At 39.0% G+C, this 26,851-nt stretch overlaps 1 protein-coding gene across 2 annotated transcripts in view; it reads left to right on the forward strand.

The window, feature by feature from the left end:
• CALN1 (calneuron 1) overlaps positions 1-26,851 on the forward strand; it is a 428,896-nt gene that overhangs the window by 240,690 nt on the left and 161,355 nt on the right. For both annotated transcript variants that reach the window (XM_082247000.1, XM_082246999.1), the window contains exon 4: positions 22,164-22,276. In XM_082247000.1, the coding sequence (XP_082103126.1) occupies positions 22,164-22,276 (113 nt within the window). The remainder of the gene's footprint in view (positions 1-22,163; positions 22,277-26,851) is intronic.

A 26,851-nucleotide genomic window follows, 5' to 3' on the forward strand; every position in this document is an offset into this window, starting at 1 on the left:
ACGGCTTTGTTAACATTAGCCGCCTGCCTTTCTCCCTCTGCACCGGGAGATTGTGAGTGACCAGCGGACATCAGAACCACCGGTCACTCGCACGGACATGTCAAGGAACGAGCGGGGGCGGGAACGTGCCTCCAGCGGTGCGCACTCGCCCCCTAGAGGCTCGTAGGCAAGCGACGTAGCCCTACGTCACTTTGCCTGTACGGGGCTGACTGCCGCAGTAAATAGTCGTGCGGCGGTTAAATCTATACCTGTTAAATACATAGGAATATTTGGCAAATGTAGTACCTGCAACATGTACAGTTCTTTTGCTGTAGCAGACCCACAAGTGCCACTGCTCCACCATTTTGTTTGGAGAACTGTGATTGTCACAACTAGCACCAGTGATTTTAAAACCTTGAGCTCCTGCTGCTTGGTTTTGTGTACTTTTGTCAGCTTTGGTTGACAGGGCAGGCTGATTTATATTACATTTTTTTTTAAAACCTGCACTATTTGAATGACAGGTGGATGCACCTAATTAAACTCATTTTTTGTCCGCTATCACTGTTTGCCTTTAGATTAAATACAAGTTTAAAAATTAAAAAATGTAATTTCTCCAAGTCATAAATTGAAACTCCCAGCGTGACCGCATAACAACTTAATTTTACTTAATAAAATGTGATCTTTTAAATAACATTACATACAATTCCCAATTAGGGATTTACAGGGGATTGAATTGAAATTGCAGAAGGTAAAGGAAAGGATTAGAAGGAGTTTATCTAAGATTAATTTCTTGACACTAGTGATATTATGTGTATATATTATCCTGCACTCCTGCTTGTAAAAAGCATATTCACCACAGGCAGTGTTCTTAATAATTTTCAGTTCCAGAACCTTTCAAAAGTGCTATTTTCTGTCAACTGCAGTATATTTGGCAGCATCTTTCATGTTATAGAATAACTAACATCAAAAGTATTTAGAATGCATTTTAAATGGTCACATGTTTCAGATATGGCCCTTGAAACCGTCCTTGCAGCCCATCCCTCATGTAAAAACACTAAGTGAACACAATAAAAAATGTAAAAGGTCGGAAGAAAATGATAAATAATTATCAAATTCAATTCAGACGTCTGCCTTTTTCTTGTAGGGGTTGATTAATTCACTCAACCTCACAATTTGGGAAAGATGAGGATCCCAAAGCTTATGAAAACATGCTCCAGCATTGTGCATAAGAACAGTCTCATGGAATTTGGGATCTTCACCTATTTCAGGATCCTGAGAGAAGGTCCACTGATGTTGCTCTCACCTAGGCAAGTGCCAGGAGTTGGGGTGTAAAGGTGAATTTTCCCAGCAGAGAAAAAGACAGCATTGAAGATAATGACAAAGATTCTCCCCCCTCCCCCTCCCCACTGTTTACAAACCTACAAAAAAATGATTTGTTAGGGATACCATTTTTTTCTCTCAGGAAGTGACACAATGTATGCCCATTTATTTAGACAGTCATCCGCTACTCAAGGAGCACTACTCCAGAGAGTAAATCATGAACTACCTCAAAGAGATTTTTGCTTTCATATTCAAAGGCTTGGAATGGGTTAAGCCAGCCATAGAGGGTTCGAGTCTCGTCTGGTTCAAAAGGATCCAGGTAAGATTCAAACCATGTATGGGCAGGCTAAATGTACCCAAGTTGATCAATCTTGGGTACAACCAGCCTGTTAGATTTTACATGGGAATATTGCTAGCAGCTGTTATAGTTGCTAGCAGTAATCACTGTGTTCTCCCAGTGGGGATGGCTTACCCCCCCTCACCAGGATGTCCTATTTGTTCAGCTCACATGACCATGCTGTTTTAGTATGTAATAAAAAGCAGGACATATGGTACTTTTGGTACTTTTTTCCCTGCAGCATGCCACAACACTTTACACCATATTGCAACATGCGGCAATGAATAAACATGAATGGAATGTAATTTTTTGATGGTCCAATAATATGAAAAAAAAAAGTACTTAGCACATCAGCACTGTGTACTTCACAACACACACCAGCAGCTACATTACAACACAGCTGCTGGTATGAACCAGCCCTTAAAGTTAGTGGTCAGTGCAGAAGTCAGAGTGGGGAACATATATCTTTGGGTATCTGGTAGTATAGAGGTAAACATGGTATAGAAACATTCCGATTCACAGCACACCTGGTTTGTCAGCCTAGAGTTTAGCATTTAAAATTTTAAAAAGGTCACAAATTATAGTTTTCTAACTAATGCATAGCATCCAGACACAATGTACTAAAATATGAGGGTTGGGTTGCCAGTCCCTGGACCTAAGAGTGACATGAAGAAGTTTTACTTTAAAAAAAAAATTACAAGAATAGTTGTGAAATGATAAATTATGTTTTCACATATAGCTATTACAGCACTGCTCAGTTATTAGCTAATAGCTAATTGATAATATTTACCAGAAGCCTGCTCCTGTAATTGGTGCTCTGCCTGTACCACAATTGTGCACAGAGCCTCAGCGTATGTATGGTCAAAATATAAAATGATGTATTAATTCCCAAACTGTATTTCAATTATTTCTAGCCTACTCTTTGTAATCCGAATGATCTTGAAGTTTGTCAATTAACTTTGTGATGATCTCCACACATTTAGTTCCTTGAATTCTGCGATGCGTTTTCACTATGCCCTGTGAGTAGGCACCTCTGTGTCACACATTTCACAGAGCCTGCCTTCTGATCTACAGAGGGGCTGAGAGAAGGAGTTTCAAGAGGCAGGGTCAGTACAGGAACCATTGCTTGCAGGCAACAATGTGTCATGGGATATGTGGTCCTTACAAAAGTAAACAGCAGAGGTGAAGCTGCAAAGCATGTAGGGAATCCAGGAAATTGTGGAAAGAGATGGCCAGCAGACTGGCAGATTTCACAACATTAAATCTGATTTTTTATAAGTAGTTTATATTGGATTGTCAAATATAACTATTGCTTGCATTGCTAGGGCAATGCTAATTTAATGAAGTAAAGTAGACATATTTCAAACCAAGCATTTGTTATTTATTTTTTGCTAAATAAATATTCCCTGTTTTATGTGACTGGTTAAACTCTGTAACCGAGTGTAATTACATTAACCATTCTTACACCTCTTTGGAACTTCAGCAGTCCCATTGTCCACCCACTTTATTAGGTCAGTACAAGTCGTTCATATAGTTAAAGGTTGCATTTAATTTCTATAAGATAGAATAAGAGAGTATGACTCAGCTGACTGACCTTGAATTGCCGCTAGTAACCTTGAAAGACAGTAAATAAATCAGCTAGCTGGCATTTATTGAGAGCTCAAATATTAAAATATTAGTTGTGGATAGAGATCACCATAATATTTCATGAACCTTATCAGTGATTCACAAAAAATGCTGTAGGCTTAACTTCATAAAGTGTTTAAACATTTGGGTCCATTCACGCTGCCTGCATGCTAAACACTCCATTTTGGTGTGCGGGCAGCTGTCATTATTTAGCTGCCATAAGCCACTGTGGGGGGGCAGTGTAATGGACATTTCAGTTTCTTTTATTTATGTGTCCTCACAGCAGCATTTAATGTTGAGCTCCCTGTCCATTTGCTTATGTGGCTTGGACATATAAGTGAATGGGTCTGGTGCCATCATTGGTTGGCAAAGACATGGCAAATGCATGCTGCTGCTGCTTCCTTGGCAACCTGTGACACCCGGGTGAGTGATGACATCATTGTTCTAATATGGCCATGTGGCCATATTTAGACAATGATGTAACCCTCCCCATTTTGCTCCCTATGGCTTACATGGCCAGGAATTCCTATCCATGTAAGTGACACCATTGTTTGAAAGCTGTCATATTCTTTCATGCTGAATGCCTTAAACATTGGGTGTTCAGACAAATGTCTGAACAGCCAGTGCTTAGTCCTAACTTACATTAGATTTAAACATTAAGCTCATCCCTAGTGATGATCATAAACCCCTGAACCTCTTGAAGGCAGGTTTAATGTTGGGTATCATTCAGCCTGGAAGAGCAGCGACAACAGCACAAGAGAGCAGTGAATCTTTGGAGAGAAAGAGGAGGCTAGTATTACAAAGAAAGCTGATTTTTTTTTGTTTTAAGGAGTGCTAGGAAATGGATTTTCTATTATTTTTGTTTTACTTTAAAGTGGATTCAAACTTACAATTAATGATAGATTTCCATATTGTATTTGTATGCTTGTAATCATTTCCTTGGCATTGAATCTTGATTTGATGATATTATAATTGTTTTCAGAATTAGTTGCTGATTATGATTTGATCTTCAGTCACAATTAGCATTTTGCTAGTTGCTCTACAGAATGTTTTTAGAACTGCTAAAACCTATTGTAAAAAAGCTCTGTGAAATAGGTTGTGGGTTTAGGAAAAGGTAAGGTAAGTTTGTGCTATTAGGGGAATAACCTTTAAAGTTGATGTTGAAAACAACAACTTCTGTCTACAGTGAATGCTTTTAAAAGTATATTTAAAATAGTTAAAGCGTTTTTACTTCATCTTTTGAAAAAAACAAATGCAGCAGAGAAAAAAAATTGTAATTGCTGACATTTAATAAACAGCCACTCTTCTGTCCCAGGATCCAGCTCTGTCCTCACCCCGACACTGACATACTAACTGTGAGCAGCCGGCTTTGACTGCTTGCAGCTTCACAGCCAGCTGCTCACTGCGCATGCATCTGATTGGTCTCACAGTTTTCTTGGACCTATGACGTGTCCCAGAAGGCTGCGGAGGAAGGAGGGGGATCAAACTTCTGCTAAGATTGCCACGGCCATCCAACTGGCAGTGGGGGGGAAAGGGTACCTATCAAAACCAGGTGCCTGCTCCCCCCCCCCAAAAAAAAAATAAAAGATGTGATAAATGTGAACGAGGAGGGGGAGGAAGAAAAAGTGGAACCTCCCCTTTTGGGTGAGGTTCAGTTTTAAAAGAATTATTACAAAATAGAGAGATTAATACATGATTAAAGGTCCTCAGACTTTACCTGTTATCTTTGTCAACAGAATTTTTAACTTTAGTTCTGAACAGTTGCCATATGGGACTTTCCAGATGTAAGCATCTGCATATTATCTCATTAACTTAAAGTGGTTCTAAAGGCTGAAGGTTTTTTACCTTCATGCAATCCTTACCTGAGCCCCCTCTGATCCAGCGATGTTCACGTTAGTCTTAGCTGTATGGGGATTCTCCATCCTCATTGACTGAGACAGCAACGAGAGCCCATTGGCCTCCAACTGCTGTCAATCACAGCCAGTGATTCTGTTTTTTATTTTATTTTTATTTTTTTCTGACATATTGGTGTTTTATCTTTCACTGTTATAAGTTGCACTAGTAAATACAGCAACAAAATGTGATTATTTTAAGGGGGGGGGGGGTGATATATATATATATATATATATATATATATATATATATTACACTCACCAGCCACCTTATTAGGTACACGTTGCTAGTACCGGGTTGGACTCCCTTTTGCCTTCAGAACTGCCTTAATTCTTTGTGGCATAGATTCAACAAGGTGCTGGAAACATTCCTCAGAGATTTGGGTCCATATTGACATGATAGCATCACAAAGTTGCTGGAGATTTGTTGGTCGCTTTTCAAGAAACCAGTTTGAGATGATTTGAGCTTGTGACATTGTGCATTATCCTGCTGGAAGTAGCCATCAGAAGATGGGTACACTGTAGTCATAAAGGGATAGACATGGTCAGCAACAATACTCAGGTAGGCTGTGGCATTTAAACAATGCTCAATAGGTACTAAGGGGCCCAAAGTATGCCAAGAAAAATATCCCCCGCACCATTGCACAGCCACCACCAGCCTAAACCATTGATACAAGGCAGGATGGATCCATGCTTTCATGTGTTTTATGCCATATTCTGACCCTACTATATGAATGTCACAGCTGGAATGGAGACTCAGACCAGGCAACATTTTTCCAATCCTCTATTGTTCAATTTTGGTGAGCCTGTGCAAAGTGCAGCCTCAGTTTCCTGTTCCCAGCTGACAGGAGTGGCACCCAGTGTGGTATTCTCCTGCTGTGGCCCATCTGCTTCAAGGTTCGATTTATTGTGCGTCCAGAGATTGTATTCTGCATACCTTGGTTGTAACGCGTGGTTATTTAAGTTACTGTTGCCTTTCTATCATCTCGAACCAGTCTGCCCATTATCCTCTGACATCAACAAGGCATTTTCTTTCACACAACTGTCGCTCACTGGATATTTTCTCTTTTTTTCGGACCATTCTCTGTAACAGTTTGAGGATGGTCCCTTCCTGTTCCAACATGACTGCGCACCAGTGCACAAAGCAAGATCCATAAAGACATGGATGAGCGAGTTTGGGGTGGAGGAACTTGACTGGCCTATTCCTGAGCTCAACCTGATAAAACACCTTTGGGATGAATTAGAGTGGAGACTACGAGCCAGGCCTTCTCGTTCAGCATCAGTGCCTGACCTCAAAAATGCACTTCAGGAAGAATGGTCAAACTTTCCCATAGACACACCACTAAACCTTGTGGACAGCCTTCCCAGAAGAGTTGAAACTGTTATAGCTGTAAAGGGTGGGCCAACTCAATATTAAACCCTACGGTCAAAAACTGGGATGCCATTATATATATAAGTACACTTTGATAGTGAAAGTCCCTGTCTCTAGGAAAATGGGTTTAAAATGGACACAGGACTCTCAATGAATTATTTTGAGAAGCTCCAGTGGGAGTTTTGTGAACAGAGCAAACTACATTATAAAGTGTTTGGAACCCTAAAAATAAAAAAATATATATATATGATCCTGTTCCTATAAAGCATGTTATACAGCTGTGTCATTTTGCCCTCTCTAAAACCCCTCAAAAACCTGGCTGATCCTGCCAGTTTCTACCCTCCCCCCTGTACACTCCATCACCCGCAGCTCTCCTGTCTGCTTTCTTATGTCCTCCTCCCCCCTTCCTCCCCGCCTGTCAGATCCTTTGTATGAGTTGTGTCCTCCCCTCCCCTACTCTGCTGCTATACAATGTAAAAAAAATATCTGTCCTTTGTAGAATTCTCTCTATTATAACCTGTTATATTGCTCAGTGCCTCTGTTTTATAAAAATGATGCAGAGCAATACCTTATTGAAGACCGCCGCCGAGCAGTCACGTGACCGTCCGAGGCTCTCCTCCTCTCTCCCGGCTGACGTCAGAGAGAATCTCAGCCCCTCCCTCTGCAGTCCTTGGATCGGGGCAGGAGAGAGCTGGGACATCAGCTGACTGCACAGAGGTGCTTCAAAATAAGAAATTGCACCGCCTCATTTTTTTTAAAAACAAAGGCACTTAGCAATATAACAGGTTATAATAGAGGGGATTCTACTAAGGACCCATAATGGCTTAACAACCACTTGTTGAACCACCAAGTTTGGATCAGTGCTGGAAGCTTGAAGACTCCAGAGAGCATTGGGTGGGATGGGGTCTTTAGTCTTGTGTCCAAGTTTTCCAGGAATTGTGCAGGTTTTGTGTGTCCAGGTGCACACACATTATAAAGCAGGTCTGAGTTTAGCTCAGAGGAGGTGGAGTAGGAGTTGGTGTTGGGGCAGTTGTTACACTCAGGAAGGAGGTGTGCTCCTGTTTAGAAACCAAGACAATATCCTCAATAGCACTCCATGTGGGAGAAGTTTCAGGTCAGTGGAATGAGAGACCTGGGCCAGCTGAGAAAGTCTGGGAGACCATAACTGACACAGCTGGGAGAGAGTCCTGAGGACCAGAGGAAACTGTGAGTCTCAGGGGAGGAGTGAGAAAGCCGTTCTTGTCACCCTAGAAAACCCCTTCCTAGAAGCCAGGAATGGGTCTGTGCAGAATGGTACTGCAATGGAGGCTTAGTGTGTCATGAGAGCTAGGTGGCTTGGCAGTTTTCATTTGTTATATATTTGATGGAGAAGAACCCCTGTGTGGGCAATGCATGCGTGTATGAACTTCCATTTTGTTACTTTTAATAAAAGTGGGGTACCACGCCCTCAAAACTGAAGTTCCTGTTTGCTGTGAACTCGCTGTACAAATGCATCTACCACAAGAGCTAAATAACCCCATATTACAGCACACAAACATACTGTACATACAAAAATGAGAATTACACATACAATATACTACACCCTTTAATGAATAAAGGAGAAAATATGACTTTTTATACTCAAAAAATGATTTCCTCTGTATTTATTCAAGGAGACAGCACCTGTAACTCTGGCTTGTTGCTTCCCATATGTGTACATATGTTTTTTTATCATTTTGTTGCACTGCTATGCCATATAACTGAATATCCATGGTTGTGGAGAGAGTTCTGGCCACCACTAGCAGGGGCTGTCTAGTGTTAGTTGTAATTATTTTGTTGACTCAGCATATAATAGCAACAATTGGTTTAAAAATGACCGTGCAATCTTTTTAGACAAACTGCTACAATATCAGAAATTTAAGTACAGCACTCATCGGCAAACAAAGCATACACCCCCTAGCTCAGCCAGAAAATAATCACCTGCTGCGTTATCTGCAAAGCTACCCTGCATGCAGAGGCATTTTTTTAAATTCAGTGGGCCTTTGTAAAAGTAGTATTAAGTTAGGCTTCCTTCCTGAGGACTCTATGGTACACCCCCTCTATGCCATGGGTGCATACACACTGAGAACTTAGAAGTCCAAGACAGTGACCGCAGCATGAGCATACCTTACAAATTTAACAGTTGAAAAAAAGGACAACCAGCAAAGCAAAAAAAACATACGGTGTGGGGAGCATGCTGTGGTGAAACATAGGTGTGTCTAAATTTTTCCGGATACTGGGGATGGCTTCAGGGAACATGGCTAAATATAGTCCAGGGCTACTCGTAATGCACACTGCACACATATGCCACAGTCCTCATACTCACCACATACTCCTTAACTACTGTATGTCAAGTGAGATTTTCAAAAGCATGCAAAAACCTTACAAATATTTACAAAAATATAAAACAGAATACAGACCAAAAAGCTAACACTTTATCTGACCTATCTTAAAGAAGAATTCCATTAAAATAGTTGGATACAACTTTGCAACCAGCAACTGTTGAGACAAGAAACACTTTGGTCAGGAGTATGTAATTTACAGTGGTTAACACTTTGTTGTGTACAACACAATACATAGAGTGGGAGTTTACTGTATGTGCCATGTTGCCATTTTATTACTGGTTAGCAGGAAGAATGGATGGCCAGTATCTATAGTCAATGAGAGGAAACATGTCAGATGTTGGGGCCAGGTGCTTTCGATCCTTCGGAAATGCAGTGGCCCAGTAAAGTAACTTTTGCAGTATTGCCAACTTCAAGGTGGACAAAAGTGCAACTTTTAAGGAGACATTTGGGTATGTGGAGAAATTGAGGCTGCCTTTTATTTTTTTCTGAGTAAAAAAACTAGCAACATATTATCAATGTACTGCAAAAGGACAGATACTTATGGAGCAGGCCATCTCTGGGAGAATTCAAATGGGCTATATAGCTCCTGAAGTACTCATGTCCAGGCAAGCTGGCTGCCTTGAAAGGTAAATGCAAAAAGGGTATAACAACTTGGGGACAATAAAAAAAAAAAAAACAGTTCATTTACCTTAAAAATTGTTGAAAATAATATGTGAGAATCAGGCACTACTACATTAGAGGATCATATAGATTTATTCAACACCCACAAGTCCAGCGTAAACATTTAACCATTTCCCCCAGACTTGTTTACTGGCAGGATGGGAATGTTCACTTCTAAGTGGCAGTGTATAAGTATTCTTTCAGTCAAAAACACTTGCATCAAAAGTTTAGTTTTCTCCTCCTGTTGTCTCGAAAATAGGTGTTGTGGTACTTTAGGTTATTCGAGTCCAGGTTTTGGAGTCAACTGCACATAGGGGCAGCCCTTTACAAACCCCACATCAGTTCTATCTGTGTAGCAAAGTCCAGTCATTAGGTCCCTAAAGTCTTCTGGGACTATACTGGGGAAACTCATTGCCATGACAAATAAGGGGACAGCTTACTAAGAGAAATTCCTAAATTCCTCTGCATTTTTTAAGGGACCCTTAAACCACATACACTGCGGCGTGTAGACAATGTAACAGATTAATTTAATTTTCAAATTTCACAGAACTGCTGTGTCACTTTGAAGAAATGCCCCTTGAGGGCTTTAGGGAGCAATTTGTACTGGGATTAATGTTACCTTGCCACCCAAACCTACACAAGGATTTGTATTTAGGATCTGGAGGCTAGGCCAGTCTTTAGTAGAGCCTGCATTTCTCCTGTCTCCACCAGGCAAGGTAAAGGTAATTCATTTACAAAAATTTCAAAAAGTCAGTGTGTCACTATTTCGTCCAGAAAGGTGTAGTATAGCTATTGCAAGTGGGGCACAATTTCCCTTAACTTCAGTTCTGCTCCTCTATTCCTCCACCTTTTGATTTCTTTTGAACTTGGGAGTCCTCAGATTCTGGCCAAAATGGCCACGATGGCCTATATGTAGACTGAGCGGTAATTTCTGACCAGGACTATGACAGGGGCAGAAAGACTTTAGGTGTTGGTCAAAGCCATAATATTTTTTTCCAAGGGACAGTGGGTTAATTTATATTGGCTCTAAGGTTCCTGTCTTTCCATGGGACCAACTGGTTTTGTGTTAATTTGGATCTCTCCCATTCTGTAAGTAGATGAAACTCCTTACTGGAGCTATATGGTTGTGATAGTTAGATGGCGAGCCAATTTCTTGGAATAAGCCTTGACTTGAAATATTACTAGGCTTACACTTTTCATAATTTTTATCTGCTTCTGACTTTTGTAAGACTGGGTACAGTCTATATATAGCTCCCTCACTTTGAAGGTAATACAGCCACTGAATCCTGTCATATGTGGTAGACCACAGATGTCAGTTTTTTCTGTGGCACTCTTGGAGTCTCTCAGCTGTAATGCATTCCAGAGATAATTCCCATACCTGTCAGTGTGTACTCAAACTAATAGCAGCTAATCCACTGCTGGCCACACCGGGCAGTCAATTTTTGGAGTAGGCTCAGATCATAACACCACCTGCCTTTAGGCTAGGCAGATATTGCTCGCTGCATCCCAGACACCAGGGACTGCCTACCATAATGCAGCTATAGAGGCATCCACAGAGATGAGGACTGACCTGGCCTCACTTTTAGCAAACAGATTAGTTAAACAACAAAGTTATAGAGAATTAAAAAGAAAATTCACAATAAGTGGGACATTGGTGTCATTGTCATATTTTCAAAAAAAAACCCTGATTATCAAGTAGATAGGAGAGACTGGTAAGCAACGTTCTACCTGTAGCTGCTGAGTGTCAGTCCCAATTCTCCAGGACCCATGACTTAAAAGTCACAGATTCAGCTGACGTGTTGACGGTCCACAATTTTCCACCACCAGATAACGAGAACAATAATCTCTGCTCAACTGGTGAACTGTTTTGAAAATGTATTTAGAAGAAATTAGTTGAAAAGTAAAAGTATAGAATAGAAAGTAGAGAGACTAATACTTTCATAGAGGTCCTCACACATTACCAAGGACCTTTCATCTTTGTCAGCATTTGAGACTCTTAAGCTGAAAACATGGTCAGTTGCTATAATGGACCTTCCAAATATAAACATTTACATATTAATATATTTGCCTATTGGCAGAAGCACCAACAAACAATTATAGTAGGCATTCATTTCTGTTGTTTTGGAACACATAAGCTTGTCTGCTACCCAGATGCAGAAACTAACAATTTCTACACATCAAATAAAAAGTCCTCTCAGAAGAAAAAAACAACTTGTTCTAAAATAATTCTGCAAAATCTTTCTAGCAAGTACATCTGTTATATGAAGAACTTTACATTAGCATGTAAGCACCTAAGATTTTAATTTAGTCATTAGTAAAACATGTGTTTTTTTAAAAAAAACTCAGGCTGAACCTGTTGTTCTGCCTTGCATGAACAAAATTACAGATTTGATTTAAAAATAAGGCCTTTTTTAAGAAGTTCAATTTAAATGTACTATTTTGTTGTGTTTTTTTTTTTTTTTTTAACCTTGGGAAGCAGCTTGGAGCACAGCAGAGGCTATTTTCAATTTACTTGTAGAGATTATTGCATGCTGCATGTAATGAGGAATTGTATAACAAAACAGAGTTTTCTGCTTTGCAAAAAGAAAAAAAGAAAAAATCCACCCAAGACTTCAGCAGGAGGCAAGAGTTGCCATATTTGACATCATTTTTCAGAAAAATAAGCAACAAATCGCTCCCTATGAATAGTTCCTAGAAAGGTAACTTTATGTTGTTGAATTAAGAGTTGACAGTATGATTTAGTAGCTTGTGCTTGAAAACAACATTTGGCACAATAACTGTATTTTATTGGCAATTGTGTTGCAATTAATGTATACAGTTCACCAAGTCTCTAGATCAAGAGTTCTGTACTTGCATCTTTTGTACCTTTTTTAGAGCATAATTTAAATTTTTTGTTTCAGTAATGTAGATTAGCCAAATAAAAGACATTTTTTATTTGGATTTTGTGGTTATTGGACTTTGTAATTTGGTTTGCGTCCTATTGTAGAACAACTAACTCTGACAGTAGTAAGCAGAATAAAAGGTGATAGGAGCTGAAGGTGCACAGAGAGCAGCCTGGCAAAGCTACTGATAATTGTGAAAAGGCAGTTTAGCATTGCTAGCCTGCATCAGGAAGGACTGTTGCTCTCCGGGCATTGGCGGCTGGTGCTCCATGGGCCCGGGGGGGGGCAGCAGAACGACCGCACCATACCCCCCCCGTGCACACCAGGCCACACACCATCCCCCCAGACCACAGCAAGACAGGAGACAGGAGAGGAGAGGACAGGCAGGACCCCCCCGCTCACTCAACCTGCCTAGAGGCTTCGGTTTATTCCCCATTTTCTGCGTCTCCTCCCTTCTCCTCCATGCCATTCCTTTCGGCCAATCGGGAAACGGGTCTCAAAACCCACTTCCTTATTCGCCAGTAGGAGGATCCGTGTGACAATAGCGAATTTTCATTCACTATTGTCGCACAACTGGGTGGGCTCGGGTGCACTGCTCTGCACCCCGAGCCCACCCTTTTTTTTAGCCTGTGAGAGCCTCTGGCTCTAATCACGTGGTTAAAAAAAAAAGCCCCATTGAACTCTATGCGTCCGGCGCCCCACATGTAGATTAGGGGGCCAGACGCATGGATGGGGGTGGTGCCCCTGCGCCCCATATGAACAGCCGCCACTGTCTCCAGGTAATTAAATATATCGAAACCCAAGGACAAAAATTAAATATTTTGCAGTTTACTAATCCATAGATGTGGTTGCTGCATCAGTTTTTTTTTTTTTAGTCTTTTTTTTCCTCTTTTTTTTTTTACCTGGTGATGCAGCTAGTAACATACTTCTTGTCTTAGGATAGCTTTGCTTATTCCTTCATGTTATCTGTGGAGTAGCAGCAAAGCCACCCATGGACAGCAGCATTGTCAACCTGTGCAGAGGGTAGTATATATGAATCGACTGTATACAGTGCCTTGCAAAAGTATTCGGCCCCCTTGAACTTTGCAACCCTTTGCCACATTTCAGGCTTCAAACATAAAGATATAAAACTGTAATTTTGTGTGAAGAATCAACAACAAGTGGGACACAATCATGAAGTGAAACGAAATTTATTGGAAATTTCAAACTTTGTTAACAAATAAAAAACTGAAAAATTGGGCGTGCAAAATTATTCAGCCCCCTTAAGTTAATACTTTGTAGCGCCACCTTTTGCTGCGATTACAGCTGTGAGTCACTTGGGGTATGTCTCTATCAGTTTTGCACATCGAGAGACTGAAATTTTTGCCCATTCCTCCCTGAAAAACAGCAGTTTTCAGTTCTTTCCACAGATTCTCGGTTGGATTCAGGTCTGGACTTTGACTTGGCCATTCTAACACCTGGATATGTTTATTTGTGAACCATTCCATTGTAGATTTTGCTTTATGTTTTGGATCATTGTCTTGTTGGAAGACAAATCTCCGTCTCTTTTGCAGACTCCATCAGGTTTTCTTCCAGAATAGTCCTGTATTTGGCTCCATACATCTTCCCATCAATTTTAACCATCTTCCCTGTCCCTGCTGAAGAAAAGCAGGCCCAAACCATGATGCTGCCACCACCATGTTTGACAGTGGGGATGGTGTGTTCAGGGTGATGAGCTGTGTTGCTTTTACGCCAAACATAACGTTTTGCATTTTTGCCAAAAAGTTCGATTTTGGTTTCATCTGACCAGAGCACCTTCCTCCACATGTTTGGTGTGTCTCCCAGGTGGCTTGTGGCAAACGTTAAATTACACTTTTTATGGATATCTTTAAGAAATGGCTTTCTTCTTGCCACTCTTCCATAAAGGCCAGATTTGTGCAGTATACGACTGATTGTTGTCCTATGGACCGAGTCTCCCTACTCAGCTGCATATCTCTACTCTTCATCCAGAGTGATCATGGGCCTCTTGGCTGCATCTCTGATCAGTCTTCTCCTTGTATGAGCTGAAAGTTTAGAAGGACAGCCAGGTCTTCGTAGATTTGAAGTGGTCTGATACTCCTTCCATTTCAATATTATCGCTTGCACAGTGCTCCTTGGGATGTTTAAAGCTTGAGAAATCTTTTTGTATCCAAATCCGGCTTTAAACGTCTCCACAACAGTATCTCAACATAGAAACATAGAAACATAGAATGTGTCGGCAGATAAGAACCATTTGGCCCATCTAGTCTGCCCAATATATCTGAATCCTATGAATAGTCCCTGGCCCTATCTTATATGAAGGATAGCCTTATGCCTATCCCATGCATGCTTAAACTCCTTCACTGTATTTGCAGCTACCACTTCTGCAGGAAGGTTATTCCATGCATCCACTACTCTCTCAGTAAAGTAATACTTCCTCATATTACTTTTAAACCTTTTCCCCTCTAATTTAAAACTGTGTCCTCTTGTGGTAGTTTTTCTTCTTTTAAATATGCTCTCCTCCTTTACCGAGTTGATTCCCTTTATGTATTTAAAAGTTTCTATCTCGAACCTGCCTGGTGTGTTCCTTGTTCTTCATGATGCTCTCTGCGCTTTAAACGGACCTCTGAGACTATCACAGTGCAGGTGCATTTATACGGAGACTTGATTACACACAGGTGGATTCTATTTATCATCATTAGTCATTTAGGTCAACATTGGATCATTCAGAGATCCTCACTGAACTTCTGGAGAGAGTTTGCTGCACTGAAAGTAAAGGGGCTGAATAATTTGCACGCCCAATTTTTCAGTTTTTTATTTGTTAACAAAGTTTTAAATATCCAATAAATTGTGTTCCACTTCATGATTGTGTCCCACTTGTTGTTGATTCATCACAAAAAATTACAGTTTTATATCTTTATGTTTGAAGCCTGAAATGTGGCAAAAGGGCGCAAAGTTCAAGGGGGGTGAATACTTTCGCAAGGCACTGTATGTATCTATATGTATATTTATACATTTATCAGAAAAACAATAGGAAATATCCACGCTAAATAGAAAGATAGCTGTATCAAAACATAAAAGCGGCATTTAATAAATTTGTTGATTGCAAATAGTAATATGTAAAAGTCCATATGCAGCTGCATATGGACTTTTACATATTTATACATTTATATGGACTTTGCCAAGTGAATTAAAAATTAAATCCTAACTCTAGAGCAATTAAACATTTTTACCCTTTTTAATAAAGGTTTTAACTATTCAAATCAAAAGCTGGTCAATGTAAGCACCCCTGTCAGTGTTAAGCTGGTAAAAGATGGATTGCTTTATTTTGATTAGTTATAGCTGATAATTTTTAGCTTATAATTTTTATTTTTTTTTAAGAATTCCCCCATCCACAAAAGTGAGATGGATAGAGGAATTTTCCCCACTGTGTTTTGGTATTCTGACAGCAAAGATTCCTCCACTGTCAGAATACACTGATTAGTGCTGCAGTCGACTGGCTGCATGTGCTAATAAAATGAAACATTTTTACCTTTCCAGTTTTAGAGAAGCCATTCATTAGTTCGAGCAGGAGCAGGAACAGCCATAGATAGATTGAAATTTGGCGGGTCCCCACTGAACTGACTGATTTTTTACCATCCATGGCCAGCTTTAATTAGTTTGGCCTCACCCTCTAAATGATGCTTTTGCTGGACAGTTTTGTCTGTTAAAGGAAGGTGGAAAATAAACAAAGACTGCTGCGTTAATGCTGATGACAGACTGCATCATAAACGTCATGTTTATTTTTCCCATATTTCCATTTTAACTTTACATTACTAAAAAATGTATGCCTAAAAAACTATATGAAATGAGACATGATGAAAAACATACCAAAAATAGAATATGGAATTACATCCATGTAATCCTTACAGAAATATGCTAAACTTATTCAGTGTCTACTGTAAAGCATTATTAAATGCAAAACCAAAAATATAATATATTGAAACTTTGTAATCATAAGATGTAGTGCATTTATTTTCCTTTTCTGCCGGTTCACACTGTTCCGACTTGTCAGGCGACTTGGTCACCTGACAAGTAGCGGTCCATGCTGTGCAAGGGTTCCCGTTCTCATGGGAGCGACTCAAGTCGCTCCGACTTAGAAAAAGGTTCCTGCACCTTTTTTTTGCAAAGTTGGAGCGACTTGCATTGACTTCCATTATGTGAAGTCATTGCAAGCCGCGCCAAAGTCGCGGTGCACGGGCGACGGCATTAGTCACCCGAAGTCGGGTCGGATCAGTGTGAACCGACACTTTATACTTTTTTTCTTTGTTTCCACCTGTTTCCGACCAGTAACAAACTTCCAGTATTGGAGTTCCCCCATTTTGAGTGAAGAAGCAACAGGGACTCCTTTGGATAGCAGCATTGTCAGTCTGGGGAGAGGGGAGTGTTAGATGCAGTAACAGATTTTAATACACTTCAACAAATTGAAGCCAAATTCTAGCTAACATTTTATAAGCAGTTACAGCTAAATTTTTTTCCTTTTTGATATAAAGGTTTTACATAAATAATAAAAAGATCATTGTAAGCACCCCTGCCAGTGTTGAATGGCTTGTCTGGTCCCTATAACTGATACATCTGCAAGTTAGCTTGTTCTTTTGAAAACAACAGAATTACTGGCCAAATCACCAGATGAAAATAGAAGAAAGAAAGCATAAAAAAGAAAACTAATGTAGCCAACTAAGAATTGGTAAACTGTAATATAATAAATGTTTGCTTTTGGGTTTAATTCCACTTTAGGATCTAACAGCTGCGAGATGCTGGTGCTGAAATTGATTTTTTCATTATAGTTATTGTTTAAAAATAGTAAATACATTTAAAAATAAACTGAATATTATTTTGCATTGGCCTGGTATGCATTTTTTTTTTTTGCTTCCAAGAAAACTTTTAAATAATAATCAAAAGTTGAAAATGAATTTTTGTAAGTGTTACTTGGGTAATTAATTAGCATTAAAGTATGTGTGTTTGCCTTTTTAGGGTTTTTCAAGATGCCCTAACTACTGTACTTTCCCCTATCCACTCTGTTGTTAACACTTTACAATGTTGTTGGTACTTTTAATATCATTAATCATCGATTCTTCTGTATTAGTATACCCAGAAAATGTGCATGCTAAAGCAGGCAGATGTAGTACATTTTGCCCCATTGTACATAAATGATAACTTAAAGGGACCGGGTAGGTGTGGTTAATCTTTTTTTTTAGCATATGTTACACAATTTATAAATGTTTCTCTGTTGTGTGGTCAGACGTCATTATTTAAAATATGTAAGTGTGCCTACCCTCAGCGTCACGGAGTACATAAAAGCTTACTTTACTTCAGTCAAGAATGGACTTATATGATAAACAATTAATCTCCCAGTGGATAGCTGAATCTGAATGTTCATAATATTTTACAGTTGATGCTATAAATTGATAATTTTATTGCATATTCACAAATAAGTTTACATTTTTGATTTTGGTAAAGTTTTCATTTTTTGGTTGTAGTGAAATAACTTTTCAGATGTAAAACATTTTTACCAAGTGATAAAATGTGTTTATGGTGGGAATTTGTATGCTCAAGTTTCTGGCAAATAAATTCCTGCTGCAAAAATGACCAAACCAGATTTCAGAAGATTTTAGAAAGTATTATTTCACTGAAAGGGTGGTTGATGCTTGGAATAAACTTCTAGCAGAGGTAGTGAGACAGTCAACAGTAAATGGCTTTAAACATGCTTGGGACAAACATAGCTCTATACTCAAAGAAAAAAAGTTACCAAAAAAAACCAGAAAAAACAACTCCCCCACCCCCCCCCCAAAAAAAAACAAAACAAACAAAAAAAAAATGGGCAGATTCGATGGACTACTTGGTCTTTTTCTGCTGTCACGTTTCGATGTTTCAAATACTAACAAAAGTAAAATGTATAAATGACTCATTACGGCTATTTGATTTAATCTGTATTGCCTGATGCTCCCCTGCCTGTTTAATTAGAAACACACTATTTTTCTTTAATTGGATACGGATCCCAGAAGATGGTGTTCATTACAAATCTTAATAGAACGCATACCATACTGTGTATGACAGGAAGGAGACCTCAGTGTTGCCCTTCTGAGGAGGAGATTGCAAATATACTCTTAATACTCTAAAGCTAGACATACACAAATTGAATTTCATCCAATTTCTTCTTTTCTTTTTTTTTCCTCAAGAGTTTATGGAAAAATTTAATTTAACATAACGTTATGACAATTAACATGGTATCACTCTGGAACAGATGTATCTGATATAAACATCCAGTAGGTTGCACAAGCTGTTCAGGCCTCAGTTAAATGAATATATGGTTACAATAAGGGATGGGCAATATGAACAGAGAGGACATTATCATGTATAGATAAGAAAAAACAATAGGCGACCGCTCGTCAAGATGGCCACAATCTAACTCCGCTCCGTCAGGCGCCCAGGGATATTTAAGCCGACCGCGACTTCTAGACCCAGCCCGGCACCGCTGTCCCCTGCCTCACCCGTGGGAATAGCTCCTCCGCCTCCCGCCATGCGAAAAAACAATAAACAAATAACAAGAATACAAATACTACTAAGGCCTTTGTGTATTCCTAGAAGAAAACAACAAGAGAAGGGCGCACCGAGCTTGTGCATTACCACTTAAAAGTTTATTAAAATCAAAGAAGGGTAGCGTACAATATACTCACAAACGTAGCATATGAACAAGCATATAGGAAATGGGCACCGCTCGCTTCCAGGACACTTCTCTACTGCTGGATAGCGTGATGGCGTCCTCAAAACCTGATGTGGCTTACGCGTTTCAAAGGAGGACGCTCTTCCTCAGAGCCAAAATCGCCACTCAAGTTTTAATAAACTTTTAAGTGGTAATGCACAAGGTTGGTGCGCCCTTCTCTTGTTGTTTTCTTGTAGTGCCTTTTGGATACCCTTGGTCCTGAGGGGGGCAGCAAGACCACTTCTTTTGTGTCATAAAACCGCCTAGAAGATTCACCTTCCTGCATACCACTTGAGCGCAGGAGAGATAGTGTTGTTCTTTGTGTATTCCTCTTTTTAGAGTGGGAGGGGTAGTTCTCTAAACTATTTGGAAAGTTATAGAGAGAGGATCAGTCCAGGTAAGGGTGTGTCCCTTTCCTTAATATCGGAAGTTAGGAAAATGGGTTAAGCAAAGGTGGAAGGATAGTGGCATATACGCTGTGAGAAATAAGGCTGAAAAAGCGGAGTATGGAATGGGATCAGGAAAAATAGGAGAGAGAGAGAGAGAACGGGTGTGGCTATGGGGTTAGGGAGGTTACAAGGATAGCAGGAGGGAGTTCCTGGCAAATTTATTTTCAGGTTTGAGAGAAATCTTGCTAGGTGAGGTCTAGGTGAGAAATGGCTGAGACAGGTAAATTATTAAATTAAAATGCTAAGGACATCGGTGTTGCCTGCATAGTTCACAGTCCTTAAATAGGTATCATCTAGTCCATATCTTAATATAAGAAGGCATGGCTTCATTGCTAATGTGTACCAGTTCCTCCATCTTCTCAAACTGGTCGATTTTGTAGAACCATTTAGAAATCTCTGAAATCTTGGTGGATTGACAAAACCTGCATTTTGTAGGTGTATGTTAAAAGAGCATTTGTATTTGTCAGGGGACAGGGTAAAGTAAAAAGGTGGCAGAGTTGAAAAAAAAGGTCTTGGCCACTATCTGGAATTAACCATTATTTACTCAATCTTTCTCCTCTTTTCAAGTATGCATTCATTTACACCATTGTATATTGTAATTTTTTGACCTGCTGTAACTCTAATTTTCTAAATGAAATCATAACTTAAAAAAAAAAAGGTTTTGGCCAGTAATTTTTTCTATTAGGAGGTAGACTTGATTTAAAAAAGGGTGGATCTTAGGACAGGGCCATCATATGTGTAGAAGCATACCACTCTCTGAGAGACAATGCTGGCAATTATCTAGCAGGGCAGATGGTACTTTTGGATTACCCTTATATATATAGAAAGATAGAAATATACAGTATCTCACAAAAGTGAGTACACCCCTCACATTTTTGTAGATATTTTATTATATCTTTTCATGTGACAACACTGAAGAAATTACACTTTACTAAAATGTAAAGTAGTGAGTGTACAGCTTGTATAACAGTGTAAATTTGCTGTCCCCTCAAAATAACTCAACACGTAGCCATTCCATTAATGTGTAAACCACTGGCAACAAAAGTGAGATACTGTATATACAGTATAAGCTCTGTATATACTGTATATATATATATATATATATATATATATATATATATATATATATACATATATATCATTATCACTATTGTTGTTGATTATGCAAAGATTTGGATGGATTTGGTCTTGACTGATGTGTAGCTTTATATACAATAATAGTCTTTCTTATTTTCTCTTAGATCATTGTGGCAATTGCTACACAAAATAAAAAGATAACTGACATTTTGTATTCTGCAATGTTCTTAACTCACCCTGTTTATTTAAAGCTGAACTCCAACCAGGAAGCAAACAGTAGCTTTCTTTCTAGTTTTACAGGCTTGCTTTGGTAGCATTTTTGTCCCCCAATTATGTACAACCTTTTACCTGTGCAGGGTCACTTCCATTCATCATGACCAGTTGACACTCAAAACTCCCTATCACATTTCTCTTAGGGGTGGTTCACATTAGGAAGTGGTGATGTTTTCACACAATGCTTTCTTCTCTGGGCTCGACATACCCACATACAGTATATGCACACAGGGTCACTATATTCCCAAGGATTCATGGGAATTGTACTGGTAAGCACAGCAGATGTGATGAGCAGCGACGCTGAATTTTCCTCCAGGTACTCCACCAGACTTCACTTTTCAGTTGTAAGTAATGACATTACAAGTAATGTTCAAAAAAAATGAACATTACTAGGAAAGTGTTACAGCCTTTTCAATGTGTATGGGAATAGGAAGCTATTAAATTAAAAGTTAGCTGGGTTCTGGAGTTCAGCTTTAACATTGATATGCTTGTTCCAATGAAAGATATTTTGCACATGCAAGGAGATATCTCAAAAATGTAAGTTACCTTTTGGCCATGGGGTTCCAGTCTCCAGTCATTTTGTAGGTTAGGTGAAATCAAGTTCGATCAAGTGTTTTGACTTCACTCTAACTTCACTGACTTCATGCTTTTTTCCAGGAAAGTAACTCAGGAAATACTAAAACAAACCTTTGATCTGGCCACTCGAGGCCTCTCGCTCCATTAATATTTACTCATCTTTCCTTTGCTTTCCTCCTGCACTGTTCATTGCCAGGAATGGAAGGAAATTCTTATTGTGCATGGAATAGCATTGCTACACTGTACATGCAACAATACTAGGCCAATCAGAACAATCTCACTGCATTCCACAGCCCCGTGTAAGCTACATCTCAAATGTCTTTCATTTCAGTAAAGATATTGAGCAGAGCAACAGGGGAGAAGGTACATATATGCATCTCTGGAGGTATACATTAACCTGTTGCTTTGCCCTTAATGAGGAAAGCATAGGTTCATAGGCAACCAAGAAATGGAAGTGTACATACTTCTATTCAGTATTTGCCTTGGTATTACTTAAGTATCTGTTGTTTTGGAGGCACAGCTTTCTATGTTCCTCCGTCTGAAAAACGTAATTGCTAATATTGTTTTTGGAATGTCAGTAAGTTCAGATTACAGTGTAGTATGTATTATTTCTTTTAGGTGATGGTCAAGTGGATTTTGATGAATTTATGACAATTCTTGGTCCTAAACTTGTATGCACGGAAGGTCGGGATGGATTTCTTGGAAACACGATAGATAGTATATTTTGGCAGGTAAGTAATTTGATTTTAATTTGAATTAAGAGGAAACAAATTATTTTTGCTTGTCCTTGGAGGCTAGTTTTATTTACTAATGCATTTTCTAGATCTTTTATCCATTTGCCAACATTTGTACCTTCCCTATCTCAAGTAGGAAATCCAAGATTCAATAGTTAGGTGTTTATAATGCAGCCTTGGATACATTTACTAGTAATGATTGCTCACTCCTCTCTAAAGTGGGGTACACGCTAGTAGAAAATCTGCCGAAAATTCCTGTCCGAGGTAAAATCGTACGATTTTCGGCTAGTGTGTACACAAATTTCAGCAGCCGATGCCGGCATTTTCAATGAAAAAAAATGGAGGGACAAACACCAAAATTTTTATCGTCCGTCACCAGCACGACCAATTTTCGTTTAATGTGTATGCAGTACATCCATGAAAAATCGGATACAAAAGACCGCGCATGATCTGAAGTTGCTGACGACCCGGAAGTCTAGGTACAAATGTCCCAAAAAAAAAAAAAAAAATTGGACGAGAAATGTCGTGAACATTATGCACTGTCAACTAAAAATGGTTATGACCGCTGAGCGTGAGAGAGAAAAATCTGAGGATATTTCGTCCGATTTTCGTCAAGTGTGTACGAGCCTTAAAGGTAAATACTTGAATTCCATGTAGAGATCCTAAAATCTTAATTTACAAATTCTCACACTCTGTACCTGCCAGAAGAATGCTTTGTATTTGGTGATTGTGCCTAGATTCACCCTGGTTTTATAAATGTGCTCCTATATATTCTTACCAGAGGGATGGGATCACTGTTTGCACAATGATCAATAGCGCTTCTCATCAAACTAAGCAGAAAGAGTACGGTGCTTGCTGTGTACAAGGTAAACTCCACACAGCCAGCAGACAGATGAATTCGGAATGTCCAACAGGGGGAAGTATTTCACCAAAAGGCAACAATAGAGAGACTCATGGTGCAGTATGTAATAAAATGCTGTTTATTTGCAAGGTAAAAACACTCACCAGACATAGATTAATAAAAGCAATGTACTGAGATCCTTATAGGAAAAAGATGCCTGTGTTAGTATCCAATGCGGCAGACCTTCCTGATGTGATGCCAGACACCTAAGCCAGCTCCTCTCTACCAGTTTTGTAATACAATACGTAGTCAGGGGGCATTACGAAACCGGTAGAAAGGATTTGGCTTGGTGTCTGGGCGTGCCCCCTGAGGACGTATTGTATTACGAAACCAGTAGGGAGGAGTTGACTTGGTGTCTGGGCGTGCCCCTTGACAACGTATTGTATTATGAAACCAGTAGGGAGGAGTTGGCTTGGTGTCTGGACGTGCCCCTGACGACGTATTGTATTATGAAACCGGTAGGGAGGAGTTGGCTTGGTGTCTGGCGTCACATCAGGAAGGTCTGCCACATTGGATGCTAACACAGGCATCTTTTTCCTATAAGGATCTCAGTACATCGCTTTAATTAATCTATGTCTGGTGAGTGTTTTTACCTTGCGAATAAACAGCATTTTATTACATATTGCACCATGAGTCTCTCTATTGTTGTCTTTTGGTGAAATACTTCCCCCTGCTGGACATTCTGAATTAATCTGTCTGCTGGCTGTGTGAAGTTTACCTTGTACACCGCAAGCACCGTACTCTTTCTGCTTAGTTTGATGAGAAGCGCTATTGATCACTGTGCAAACAGTGATCCCATCCCTCTTGTAAGAGGCAGTGTGCTCTGTGTGGTGACGGTGTAGGGCTTTCAGGATCACTGTTGGTCGCCTATCTCACACATAAGGGTGGAAGATTATCACAAGAGACTGTTTTTTACATGTTTTTTATGGATTTATAATGTTTCGAAGCACTGCATTTTACATTTTATATTTACACTACTACACATTGATGCTGGCTGCTTTTGTTTGATTTGGAAGCACGGTTTTCCTAATTCTTGACCCATATATTCTAAATGATGAATAGAGGCCATATAAATACTGTACGTATTATTTTTCAATTTAAAGTTTACTTTATTTGCTTTGCCTTGCTTTGCAGATGTTCATATGACATTTAAATGATTAATACTGATAGCCAATATTATTCTAACATGTTGTGGTTTACAAGAGAATTAATTTGAACTCCTGATTGAAGACATTAGGATTAATTCACAGAGCGCCCAATGAGATATGAACATTGCACACATTGCTAAAATAAAAATTCTTATCCAGGTGTGAAAGCTTTGTGAATTTAGCCTTCACCCTCCCAAAGTAATATAGAAGGCTAAGTGCAAATTGAGCCAGATGCCCATCAGCATTTGCACCATTTTGGAATATAATACAGTGTAAACAATATCTAATAGTGACAAATGCCACCTGCATTACATAAATATACACAAAAAAAATTTAATTAGGTTCCCCCATAAGTCATGCTAGGCTCTTTAGGTCTGGTATGAATTTTAAGGGGAACTCTATGCAAAAAAAATAAGAAAATAAAAAAATAAGGTATGGATTTTCCCCAAATTATATATAAAATCCCTGGCAAAGTATCTTCCCATATTGGGGGCATGTGGCTTGATATGGTTTAGGAGGGGGGGGGGGTGCATGCTCATCCTACATTTCCTGGACTGCTGGCCTGCATGCTCGGATAAGGGTCGGATGTAGATTTTAGTAGGGCCCCACACATCTTTTTCTGGATTTTTGCATGGAAGTCCCCCTTAAAATCCATATCAGCCCCAAAGGGTCGATAGAGAATTTGGGCGTGGCCCCAAGCCCTTTTTTTCAGAGAAAAAACAAAGTACAGTCCAGGAACTCATTCCTAATGAAGTTTTATGCCATAGGGAACCATGTCAAAATCTGTAATTGCTATTTGGAGTGTCAGATCTATGCAGATCAAGTGCAGCCATCTACAAAGGACAAACGTTTCAACAACAACCTTGCAAAGCATCATAGAACACAGTGAGAAGAAAGAAGAGGAAGCAAAGCCAAGCTCACAGCATCATAGACAGCCCAGAAACTTAATTAATTGTTGAGCAGCACAGTCTCAGTTCTATTATATGTAGCCAAGTGCTCACAACATCAGAACACATACATGTGGTAAGGATAAGAAAGCCAGTTAAGGGATAATCAATATAATGGCACAGGACAGCGTGATACCCTGATTAGCTCATGTGGAATACAGTAATGTGGCCTATATTGCCTTTTTGCTTAGACATAATCATGCATTCCTAGGTACCCAGTCCTGCATGTCTGTGGAAATGTATATCACAAGAAAGATCTTTTGGTGGTTGAATTATGAATTCACAGTTCATTGCTCTCTGATATCTCTGGTTAGCTTGTGGTGTGACATTAGTTTCCAGTGTTAATCCAGATTCAGTGCACAGTCAAGCATGTGGCCAGTAAGCATATAAAACTTGAAATTACTACATACAGCATACCTTATGAGAGATCCTAAATTCTATATATACAAGTATTAATAAATACTTTTTTCATTGTTTCATATTTACTAGTCAAAGGAACCTATTTGGCAAATCTAACACAGAGAATTGAGGAATAAAGGAAGGCTGTTATATTAGATAATTGATTTATAGTGTATATAAAGTTTACAGATTCCCTCTTAGGTTATTTTTTTTTATCAGACACAGTGCTGCATGGTTAGACTAAGATAGCATGCTTGCAGTGAAATAATCATCAGCCAGTTTCAATTTTTTGTTATATTATTGCCAGCATTTTATCACAGAATATTTGGTTGTTCATTGTAATTTATCGCATTGGGAAGCGATTTTTCTGTATTAGCTATATATGTACAGAGCTTAAAAGGGTTATAAATCAAACTAGTGAAAACAGTTTCAGAATATATCACTATATTCTGTCTAGAACTCAAAGTATTTGCAGATACAGACATTGCAAGGTGAAATGAAGTTCAGATTTTCTGGATCCTGTGTATAGTTATAACTCTAAAATAATGTCAGCTATATCTCATACACATTGCTGAAATGTATAATTATAAAAACGATCAGTGCAGTAGACCATTCTATAATTTAGGAAACTGAATCGAGATATGACTTGACTTTCTCTCCTTCACAGTTTTATAAGGTTATAAGGTGACAGGTGTCTATATCCAGCATAAACTTAAATTGGCAATTAGCAATAAAATATGTTTACAACTGAATTATTTCTGTAAGTCCATTTTTTTTCTGGCTTGGCTATTATTTGGGTTTACATATAAACTTCTATACTTGATTATCTATCTATCTATCTATCTATCTATCTATCTATCTATCTATCTATCTATCTATCTATCTATCTATCTATCTATCTATCTATCTATCTATCTATCTATCTATCTATCTATCTATCTATCTATCTATCTATCTATCTATCTATCTATCTATCTATCTATCATTTTTCTCTACCTAATCTTTCTTTCAAAAGATAAATGTAATCATATATCAAAGTGAAGGTCTGAAATTAAATAATAAAAATTACAACCTTCATGTATGATTTTTACAATATGATTAATTGTTCTATAATTTCTCAACTAGTGCGGCCAGTGCAGTTCTTTTTTTTTTTTTTCATTTTGTGTAATCCAATGGT

Source organism: Pelophylax lessonae, assembly GCF_965119305.1.
Source record: "Pelophylax lessonae genome assembly, chromosome: 2".
NCBI lineage: Eukaryota > Metazoa > Chordata > Amphibia > Anura > Ranidae > Pelophylax > Pelophylax lessonae.